General features: G+C 43.2%; 1 protein-coding gene across 4 annotated transcripts in view; it reads right to left on the reverse strand.

Annotated features, from left to right (window-relative positions):
• KLHDC1 (kelch domain containing 1) overlaps positions 1-12,044 on the reverse strand; it is a 65,554-nt gene that overhangs the window by 6,277 nt on the left and 47,233 nt on the right. For all 4 annotated transcript variants that reach the window (XM_084631299.1, XM_084631297.1, XM_084631298.1 and 1 more), the window contains 2 exons: positions 4,198-4,310; positions 777-849 (listed from right to left, as the gene is read on the reverse strand). In XM_084631299.1, coding sequence (XP_084487425.1) covers positions 777-849; positions 4,198-4,310 — 186 coding nt within the window. The remainder of the gene's footprint in view (positions 1-776; positions 850-4,197; positions 4,311-12,044) is intronic.

The following is a 12,044-nucleotide window of genomic DNA, read 5'->3' on the forward strand; positions in this document are numbered from 1 at the left end:
ACATGAGACTTACTTACTTCAGTCAGACATGGAACGAATCACACATTTCCTTTGCTCTTAATTCCATAAAATTAAATTATGTTTTTGTTCTACGCAAGCTCTAAAAAAAGTCTACTTGTGCAAATCTAAAAGATGTAGACATTGGATGTTTGAACTGGACCCTTTTTGCTCAGTAATGAAGTCCACTAAAGATATTATAGTCTTTCAAAATACTGCAATTTAAACCCAATCACTGTTGTTCTGTATTAAATTAATTTATGCAAAACAGTAAGTGTCATTAGCTACTTCTGTTCAGGAAAAAAACAGAAAGAACTATTATTTAAACTTCCTTTGAATCCTAAAAGAGTGCAACATCATTTCCCTGGTTCTGTCTCTTCTAAAAATAATGAACTTTCATGATTCATTTAGTTGTATATTATTAAATCTAATGTTAATTAGTAAAAGTGCTACACATTTTACTTTTACATATTTCTGATATCTACTTATTTGGAAGTAAAACATCAAGTGAATTTAGTCTGCACCCCTTTCATTACAAACACCCTGTTAGTGCCAGCAAGCATTTTAAATAATAAATCTTGAAAATAAAAAAAGACTATGCCTAATAATGAAAAAGAATAAAACTACTTATATAAAGCAAGCTGTTCAATTATGTCGAGCTCATTTTGTAAAATATTTTAATACATTATTTTAAAGGCAGGTGTTCTGATTTAATACCTTATTTAATCATATTTCAAAATATTCAAAAATTTCAGCAAATGCTGACTTTTTTTTTATACCTAGGCCTACTCTTAGGTAAGTGGGTAAGTTGTTTCCATCCATTTGTTGTGACATTATGAATCCAACCGTCACCTGCAAATAAGGAAAATATGTATCTTAGAATTATTTCTTGATGAATAAGATATTACCTTTTGTTTTGTACAAAGAGCTCTACAGTCTAAAATATCTAACATCAAAAGAATGACTACCATGTTAATGAATTGACTACCATAATTTTAGAGTCTTCATGACTTAACTTGTGAGTTCTTTTTTGTCACAAAAGATAAAGTTAGCTACACTGAAATCTGGAGTTAAAAACACAATATAAAATATACAAGTCAAATCAGAGACTATTTTGAAATGACAGGACTATATTCATCAGAATGAAGACTGCTGTGTCCCAGGGACTCTACAAATCTTAAAGTACTCCCCCAATCATAGAATCATAGAATATCAGGGTTGGAAGGGACCTCAGGAGGTCATCTAGTCCAACGCCCTGCTCAAAGCAGGACCAACACCAACTAAATCATCCCAGCCAGGGCTTTGTCAAGCCTGACCTTAAAAACTTCTAAGGAAGGAGATTCACTACCTCCCTAGGTAACCCATTCCAGTGCTTCACCACCCTCCTAGTGAAAAAGTTTTTCCTACTATCCAACCTAAACCTCCCCCACTGCAACTTGGGATCATTGCTCCTTGTTCTGTCATCTGCTACCACTGAGAACAGTCTAGATCCATCCTCTTTGGAACCCCTTTTCAGGTAGTTGAAAGCAGCTATCAAATCCCCCCTCATTCTTCAATTCTGCAGACTAAATAATCCCAGTTCCTTCAGCCTCTCCTCATAAGTCATGTGCTCCAGACCCCTAATCATTTTTGTTGCCCTCTGCTGGACGCTTTCCAATTTTTCCACATCCTTCTTGTAGTGTGGGGAGCAAAACTGGACAGTACTCCAGATGAGGCATCACCAATGTCAAATAGAGGGGAATGATCACATCCCTCAATCTGCTGGCAATGCGCCTACTTACACAGCCCAAAATGCTGTGAGCCTTCTTGGCAACAAGGGCACACTGTTGACTCATATCCAGCTTCTCGTCCACTGTAACCCATAGGTCCTTTTCTGCAGAACTGCTGCCTAGCCACTTGGTCCCTAATCTGTAGCAGTGCATGGGATTCTTCCATCCTAAGTGCAGGACTCTGCACTTGTCCTTGTTGAACCTCATCAGATTTCTTTTGGCCCAATCCTCTAATTTGTCTAGGTCCCTTTGAATCCTCTCCCTACCCTCCAAAATATCTACCACTCCTCCCAGTTTAGTGTCATATGCAAACTTGCTGAGGGTGCAGTCCATGCCATCCTCCAGATCATTAATGAAGATATTGAACAAAACCGATATTGAAACAATATTCCCTCACTTTCTTTATCTCATTTTCTGTCTTTCTTTTTTTCTCTTCCTCCTTCTTCCAAGTCTCCTTTTTGCTTGATCTCCAAGGTGCCAGACAATGAAGAAGGAATTAATTAAGGCCTTCATTTTGCATAATAGATATTTTCATGCAGTAACAGCAAGAGTAACACTGACTACAACCATGATTTCCATAATTAAATATATAAATGATCATCTTATACCTTAATAAAAATAAAATTCCTTAATTTGCAAGGACAGTAGTAATATTTTTATTATTTGATTAATGCATAATAGATGTTAAGTGACGGGCTTTTAAAAAAAATGGTTGCTAAAAAGTGATTGCAGGGACAATCACTCATATCTGTAAAGGACAGAAGACGCAATCTTACAGTCCAAATCATTATCCAGGCAAAACTCTTAAAATGAATGGGAGTGTTGCCTGAATAAAAGAGTGCAGTGTCAAATCCCAAATTTGTCTGTGCAAATCATAGAATCATAAGACTGGAAGGGACCTCAAGAGGTCATCTAGTCCAGTCCACTGTATTAATGGCAGGACTGAATATTATCTAGACCATCCCTGAGAGGTGCTTGTCCAACCCCCTCATAAAAATCTCCAATGGCGGACATTCCACAACCTCCCTAGGCAATTTATTCCAGTGCTTAACTAGCCTGACAGTTAGGAAGCTTTTCCTAATATCCAACCTAAACCGTCCTTCCTGCAATTTAAGTCCATTGCTTCTTGTCTTATCCTCAGAGGTTAACGAGAACAATTTTTCTCCCTCCTTGTAACAACCATTTATGTACTTGAAAATTGTTATGTCCCCTCTCAGTCTTCTCTTCTCCAGACTAAACAAACCCATTTTTTTCAATCTTCCCTCAGAGGTCACGTTTTTTAGACATTTAATCATTTTTGTTACTCTTCTCTGGACTTTCTCCAGTGTGTCCACATCTTTCCTGAAATGTGGTGCCCAGAGCTGGACACAATACTCCAGCTGAAGCCTAATCAGCGCCGAGTAGAGCAGAAGAATTAACTTCTTGCGTCTTGCTTACAACACTCCTGCTAATACATCCCAGAAGGATGTTTGCTTTTTTTGCAACAGTGTTACACTGTTGACTCATATTTTGCTTGTGATCCAGTTTGACCCCCCCGATCTCTTTCCACAGTACTCCTTCCTTGGCACAGTCATGTACCATTTTGTATGTGTGCAACTGATTGTTCCTCCTTAAGTGCAGTACTTTGCATTTGTCCTTCTTGAATCTCATCCTATTTACTTCAGACCATTTCTCCAGTTTGTCCAGATCATTTTGAATTTTAATCCTATCCTCCAAAGCACTTGCAACCCTTCCCAGCTTGGTATCATCTGCAAACGTCATGTGTACACTCTATGCTATTATCTAAATCATTGATGAAGATACTGAATAGAATTGGACCCAGTACTGATCCCTGCGGGACACTTGATATGCACACACATTAAATACATTCAGATTGATGGGTCAAGGCACCTTTCAAAATCTGGCCCTGAATATTTGTGAAACCTGAAGCTCCACCATTACCACCAACTGTGCATTTTATCAGTTATACAGGCTGCCTTTATTAGAAAAAGAGCTTTGTAGCAGGCTCTCTCACTTTTTACGTGAAGGTTTTGTAGGTCAGATTGGAGCAGAATGTGATTAATGTTACGTTTATTCACATATTGTGTTGGAATTATATTTTGTTAGTAGTTTTGCAATTTTATTTTCTTTGATGGAGTTATTCCTGATTTAGACTGGCATGAGTGAGACTCTAGCTCTTATTTTATCAGATGGTAAGTTGTTTGGTGAAAAGGCTATTTGTTCAACACATATACTCATTGTACTGTGCTATGTCCATCATCAGTGCTATATAAAACAACAATAATAAAAAATGTCTGAATAAATATTCACATAGAGTAAGAGTCATATAACAAGATCTGGACCAAACATCTTTATGATGAAGCTGAATGTATATAACATCATGGTTAGCACTAAAATGTATGATGGACTCTGTATGTTTTGAAGTACTTACTTAGAGGAACATTATCTGAACTCAGTCCACCAAACAGGAAAAGTTTATCATCTGCTATAGGAGTCAAAGTGTGCCACGATCGATCTTTTGGTTTCTCTCCACTAATATGAATTCTTGGTAAAACAAAAAATAAGAAGAGAACAAGTTAAGAAGAATGCTTAAACTGAACTGGACTGGCAGCTCATCGTTTTCTAGAATAAGAATGGGCTCTGTCCTGATTAAACAGGCTACAGTGTAAGCAGAGCAAACTGAAACAAGAAATTTCTTGTAACAATTGCTCTTTGGAAGTAGCACTTATGATAATGATCTTACACTTATATAGCATATTTTCCTCCCCCAAGATATTTTACAAATCTTAAACTTATGTACGAAACACAGGGACTGCTTTTTTAATGCACTGAAGTGATTATTTAACACACAAGAACAGTTTTAGGATGGGAAGTGAAGAATAATGTGTCCAATTGAAACTGAATAGAGTATTTAAGTAGATAGATTGGAGTTGCTCAAACTAAAACGTAACCAGGATAGTAGAGTTATAGTTCTCTTGGTCCTGAGAAAATAAATAAGATCTTTAATGACTACAAATGGCTGGGACCTTGGCTTTACTTCTTATTCCCAAGATACCACACTTCCACAGACACAGTGCCCTCTAACAGAATGGCAGGACACAGGCGCATACAGACTTTGGGTGAAGAGTGCCACCTTCTGAGCCTCTTTACAAATCATCTGAGCCACTTTAACTACTTCCTGCAACAGCTAGGTGCTCCTGGGGACTCTCCCAAGAACTTGATGCTTAGCTTGGGAGACCTGAGAGAATCACAGAACAAGATCTATGATACTTATTGAAAAAAAGAGTTACTTACTTTATATTAACCATGTTCTTCAACACGTTGTCCATGTAGATCCAATTCTAGATGTGCATGTGCCTCATGCATGTGAGATAGGAATCGCTGAATAGCAGTGTCCGTTGTGCTGTGCATATCCTCATACTTTCCCACCCTAGGGCATAAATGGCAGAGTGGCCGCAACCATCCCTCAGTATCCTGACTAAAAAAAAGTGGGGATGGAGGGCAGGTCCTGCGATCCGCCAGAAGACAACATCTCAGAGAAGAAATGGTTACTTACTGGAACTGTGGTTCTTTGATTTGTGATGCAGACATGTATTCCACTTAGATGTGTGCACACCCAGCGCACCAGAGCCATAGAAATTTGCCTAGTAGTATCCATAGAGAGGTGGCACTCATGCCTGGTGGCCATAGCCCCTCTCCTAGCTACATGAGGTGGTGCTGCCCCAACCCTCCCTCAGTTCCTTCGCACTGAACACCCAGGAACGAGACTCTGATGCAGAGGGGACGGAAGGTGGGTCATGGAATACACATCTGCATCACATCTCGAAGAACCAGTTAAAGTAAATAACCATTTCTTCTTCTTCGAGTAGATGCAGACGTATATTCTATTTAGGTAACTCACAAGCAGTACCTCGCCCAGGACACAGGGCTCAGAGCCTACTTAAACAAGGACTGCAGGACCACTCCGTCAAAGGGTGCATCCACCCTGGAATATGCAGTTATGGCACAATGGTTTGTGAATGTATGTATCAATGACTATGTAGCAGCCCTGCAAATGTCCAATATGGAAATGTCACTGAGGAATGCTATGGATGTTGCTTGCGCCCTCGTACAAAGAGCTTGCACTCATTGAGGGAGCTTACCCAGAGCTATTTCATATGCAGTCTTGATGCAGGATGTTATCCATTTGGAGATTGTCTGTGAAAAGACCGTTTGACCCTTCATGCGATCTGCATATGACACAAACAAACGAGGCAAAGCACAAAACAGTTTAGTCCAGTCCAGACATCGTCTGACTTCTAAGATACAGAGATACCACTCCTCTGGAGATGAATGCGGCTTAGGAAAGAACACAGGTACCGCATGGTTCCAATTAAACTGAGAAACCACTTTAGAAATTTTTTTGGATGCAGTTATAAGGTCACTTTGTCTTTGGAGAATTGCGTATAAGGACGCTCTGCCATCAGAGCCTGCAACTCACTCGCTCTCCTTGCAGATGTTATCACTAACACGAATGCAGTTTTCTGACACAAAAGCGGAAAGGGACAAGATGCCAGGGGCTTCAATGGAGGTTCCATTAAGATTGTTAGGACTGAGTTAAAGTCCCACAAAGGAACAAGCTCTCAGACCGGGGGATGTAGATGAAGGAGTCCTTTTAAGAATCTTGCTACCATGGCACTGCAGAAGATTGACCTTTTTGGAATGGGGAGATGAAGTTCCAATAAATGCTGCCAAATGCACTTCCAGTGAATTAAACACAAGCATCAACACCTGAAGGTGCAGCAGGTAATCCAAACTGTCCTGGATAGAGACCAGTGTCGGTTGGATTCCATGGGCTATTGACCACACCAAAAATCACTTTCATTTAGCTGAAAAGGGACATCCTGGTGGAGGGTTTTCCATTGATAAGGAGAACTTGTTGGACAGCCACTGAACACAGTTCTTCCTCCTCATTCAGGCAGGCAGCAGCCACGCTGGGAGATACAAGGAGTGAGTGCAAGGATCCAAGGATGACCTGAGGGATGATTGGGACCAGTGGAAAGGCATAGAGAAGAGCCCTCTGCCAGCTGAGGTGGAAAGCATTGGACAGGGAGCCTGGACTGATGCCCCCCGACAGCAGAATAGATGACATTTCCTGTTGTCCCTTGTAGCAAACAGGTCGATCGTTGGGATGCCCCAAGCTGTAAAGATGACCCAAAGGACACTTGTCTTCAGGGACCATTTGTTACTCAGGGAAAAATAGCTGCTGAGATGGGCTGTGAGATGATTATGAACCTTGGATAAGTGAATAGCTATCAGAGTAATGGTCTCCTCAATGCAGAACTGCCAAAACCTGACTGTCTCTAGGCAGAGTAATCTGAAGTGTGCTTCCCCTTGTTTGTTCACATAATACAACATGGTGGTAGTGTCGGTAAGTATGTGAACCACTGAGTCTCTGATATGGTCCTGAAAAGTGTGACATGCATTGTAGATGGCCTGAAGCTCTAGCATATTGATATGGAGTAAGGCCTTCTGCTCCTACTACAGTCCCTTCACTTTCAGTGACCCTAAGTGTGCCCCCCAACCCATTGGGGAGGCATCAGTAACAACTGACCTGGTTGGCGAGGACCAGACAAAGGAAATATGTTGCCAAATGTTCTCTGGATGCATTCACCGCTGCAAGGAGTTCAGAGGAGACAGATGAACCAGTCTGTCTAGAGGGTGAAGCGTAGAATGGTAAATCATCTTGAGCCACATTTGAAGGGGGAGAAGGCACAACCTTGCAAACTGGACCACCTGCATGCAAGTGGACATGTGGCCCACAAGCCTCAGACACATCTGAACTGTCATGGAAAGCTGAGACTCAAGACTGAGGCAAAGACGGCAAATAGTCTGAAAACAGTCAGTCAGCAGAAATGCTTTCAATGTTGTGGAATCTAACAGGGTCCCACTGAACTCGATTTTCTGAGTGGGAGCCAAGGTTGACTTCCCAGTGTTTAGGCTGAGACCCAGATGCTTGAACAAGAGCAGTGTGATGCCAGTGTGAGCAAGAACTTGCTCTCTAGATCTGCCCCTCAGTAACCATTTATCCCAATAAAGGAAGATGTGAATTCCTTTCTTCCTGAGATATGCCATAACAACGATCATGCATTTGGTTAAAACCCGAGGGGCAGAAGAGAGGCCAAATGGAAGCACTGTGTACTGAAAGTGGCATTCTGTCACAACAAATGGAAGGAATTTTCTGTGGCTCAGCAAAATCACCACATGAAAGTACGCATCCTGAAAGCCCAGAGCAACAAACCAGTTGTTCTGCGACAACAGACGGAGACTAATCAACAGAGTGACTATTTGGAACCTCACAGATCTGATACATTTGTTGAGGCTTGCGAAGGTCAAGGATGGGTCTTACCGCTCCCTTGCTTCAGGGTACCAGGAAGTGCCAGGAGTAGAAGCCATGACCCAGTGTTCCAGCAGAACCTCTTCCACCACTTCCAAAGCCAGCAGAGAGCAGACCTGCTTGAGAAGAAGTATCTCATGAGAGGGGTCCCTGAAGAAGGATGGGTGGAGAGGAACTGCATGGCATAACCTGATCTGAAGGTGCTTAGGAACCAGCTGTTGGTGGTGATCAAGTCCCAAGCATTGTGAAAGTGGGCCAGCCTGTCCCCAAAGTCGGGGGAGATGAGGAGAGAGGAGCAATGACTGGAACAGTGCTTTGGAGCAAGGAGTCAAAATGGGTGCTTGTAGGACAGTGTATGGATTGGCTGAACACTGGTGGCAATGCCCAAATTCTGCAGCCAAAAAGCCCTCCTCTGGGTGACCTCAGAGGCCATCATCCTGACTGAGGTGTCTGCAATGTCTAGCGTGGACTGCAAGGACGTTTTAGGTACCAAGCAGCCCTCAGTGACAAATACCCAAAATTCCTCTCATGAGGCCTTGGGCAGCTGGTCTGCGAACTCTGACATAGCTGTCCAGTTAATGAAATCGTATTTGGACAGCAGAACTTACTGGTTAGCAATCCGCACCTGTAAGGAAGAGGTATAAATATTCTTTCCCATGAGGGCCAATCATTTAGAGTCCCTATCTTTGGGTGTGGACTTAAACCTGCCCTGCCGGGCTCTCTCATTCACTGTAGTTACAAGGGAATTGGGGGTAGATGGGAGTAAAACCCTTCAAAAATCCCTGCAGAGGAACAAAATAGCGCTTTTCAATTTGCTCAGCTGCAGGCGGTACCAAAGCCAGTATGCTCCATAGAGCCGTAGTCAATTCAGGGAGCACATCACTGATAGGGAGGGGGACTCTCCCAGGAGCAGATGGCTGCAAGATATCCACTAATTTGTGCAAGAGAACATCACTGGGATACTGAGGGAAGCAGCTACATACTGCAGAAGGTCTTGGTACATCTTAAAATTCTCTGGTACCGAAAGGAAGGATGAGCCAGGCAGCACAGAATTGTCTGGAGACAAAGACGAGGCCCTTAATTGAGTGAAAGGAAGATACTTTTCCAGTGCGGACAGAAGGACCGCCAGTGCCTGTGGCATATTGATGGTCACCACTGCAGACCTGGCTGGCGATCTCACCTTCAAGCGAGACAAAGAGTGGGACCTTCATGACTGAAGAGCATCTGATGGATTCTATAGAGGCCACTGACATGGATAAGGCATTGGTGACCAGTAGGCACCTGGCCAGGGGATGCTGGTCAGGCACTGGAGAGTAGGAGGATGACAACCCCAACTCAGACGCTGAGGAATCTTGGGATCCAGGAGATAAAGACAGAATGAGACCAGAGGGAGTGAGTAACCAGTATGACTCATCATTCACCTAGAATGAGGCAGGAAGCAGTGCTTCCAAGGGAAGCGGTACCATTGGTACCAAGCATGCTCGTACCGGAAGCAGTGTCAGTCCCAAAGTCAACAGCGGTACCAGAGTATCTGGCAATACCAACGTTAAGAGCAGTGAAAGCCACCACCAAAGCATTTGCAGTGCCAACAAGATTCCCAATACAGAGGTCCCCTGTACTGATCCTGGTACCAGCCCTGCTTCCCCAATCTGTGGAAGGGGAACATGGGGGTGCAATGCCAAAAGACCCAAGGCATCAGCAGCTCGTTCAACCGACAGGGCTATAGATGATGTGACCCTGGCAAAGTCATGGACCAAAGGAGAGGTTGGGAACAAGAGGCAGAGAAGGTCTGTAGCTGCCTGGTATACCACCGACATGGAAACAGTCAGTACCAGCATCTCTCTCGTCAGTACCGGACTCAATGCACACGTGGAGGACGGAAACACAGTCAATGGTACAGGGTTTCTAACCTCTATACTCAGTACCAGGGAAGGGTTAGACATACCCACACCATCCCATGTGCTTGCACCAACTCCCGGTCAGTCCACACTTTTTCTGGAGGAGGTGGAAGAGTCACACTGAGATCTGGAGCAGTCCTGACTGGTCTTATGCAACCTTTTCCTCGGTGCAGTCAATGAGGAATGGCTCCTCCATTTCTTCAGAGAGGCGCCTGCTCCAGAACATGAAGCAGTAGCAGTTTCGGAGCCTGAGGGCAGTCTCTCACCCAATGAGGGCCTCTGTAATGAAGCAGACTGCATGGCCTGTTCAAACAGGTGCTGCTTCAGGCAAAGGTCCCAAGCCACTTGAGTCCATTTCTTAAATGATCTGCAGATCGTACAATGCTTCTTGATGTGGGCATTGCCAAAACAGAGCAAGCACCACGTGTGGGGACTGCTGCTGGGGATCGCTCCCCCAAATGAAGGGCAATGTTTAAACCCTTGTGAGGGCATCACCAAGGAAACAAACTACTACAACTAACACTAACGGTACTACTAACCATGTACATGGGAAAAAACTAAAATAGTTGAGAGGTTATGAAGTTAATACCACATAGAGCTCTGACTCTAGCTATGGGTGGTAAGAAGGAACTGAGGGAAGGTCAAGACAGCACCACCTCATGTAGCTAGGGGAAGGGCTACAACAATGCAGCGTGAGTGACGTCCCTCTATAGGTACTGCTAGGCAAATTTCTACAGCTCTGGTGCGCTGGGCATGCGCTCATCTAAGTGCAATATATGTCTGTATCTACTAAAAGAAGAACCACAGTTACCAGCTGAGTAACCATTTTTTTCCTTCTCTGAGTATAAGTCTGTGGAGCTCCTGGAGCTCATTCTAGGTGACTGATAAGCAGTGCCCCATCTGTAAGGTGGGACTGAAGAATCGTAACTGCCACTAACTAAAGAGTGATTGTAACACTTCCCTACCAAATTTGGCATCTGATCTTGCTGCCAAGTCCAGGGAGTAGGGTTTAATAACCGTAAGGGGAACATTGTGTAAGGAGCATCAGATGTGAGAGCTTGGAGTTTGCTGACCTTCTGGCTGACAAAGTGGTGACCAAAAAGACCGTCTTGAGAGTAAGGTGGTGTAAAGAGCAGTTCAAGATAGGATCAAAGGGGAACTCCTGTAGGCTTGAAATGATAGTATCCTATGCCAGAGGGGGTTCCTTTACTGGTAGTAAAGTACAGAGTAACCCCTTTAAAAATCTGAATGCAGTGGGGGGGAACACGACTGAGTGGGGGTGGTAGCATGATGAAATCATCGCAAGGTGGACCTTAATGGAACTGAATGAAAGTACAAAGTGTTTCAAATGCAGAATATAATCCAGGATTTTAGGTACAGGGGCCTCCAATAGGTCAGGTGTTGGGTTGCCCAAACTGAAAATTATTTCCACTTTGAGTAAGTTTTCCTTGTGGGCAGCTTTCTGCTTTGCAATAGGATTTCTAATATCTCTAGTGAACAGTCTCTGTCAGTAGCATTCAACCTGCTAGCATCCAGGCTATCAGGTGTAGCAATTTCAGGTCTGAGTGAAGTACCTGACCTAGGTTCTGTGACACTACGACTTGACAGTCTGGAAGCACTATCGGAGCTTCAGTTGATATTTCGAGGAGGTCTATTACCCAGAACTGTTTTGGCCAGTTTGGAGTTATCGGGATTCAAGTGGCTGCCCCACATCTGATTTTTCATATTAACCTGGGTGTCACTGTGCCTCAGTGGGTCACAACTGAGAATACCAAATTCAGGACAAACTGCCGAGAAATAGGGAGGATATACCCTAAAACTGGTGGTTATTTTCCCATAAGATATACCAGACCAGCAACAAAAGTAAACTTCTATTTCACCACACTGGCTAACAAAAAGTCAGAAAAGCGGTTTCCTTAGGTATTCCAGTCCTTGTATCACCACCAAAAACACTAGACTTAATGATGATTTATTAAAATGATGATGGTTATTTAAAAACCAATT

The sequence above is a fragment of the Lepidochelys olivacea genome (assembly GCF_965140295.1).
Source record: "Lepidochelys olivacea isolate rLepOli2 genome assembly, chromosome: 6".
NCBI classification, from domain to species: Eukaryota; Metazoa; Chordata; order Testudines; family Cheloniidae; genus Lepidochelys; species Lepidochelys olivacea.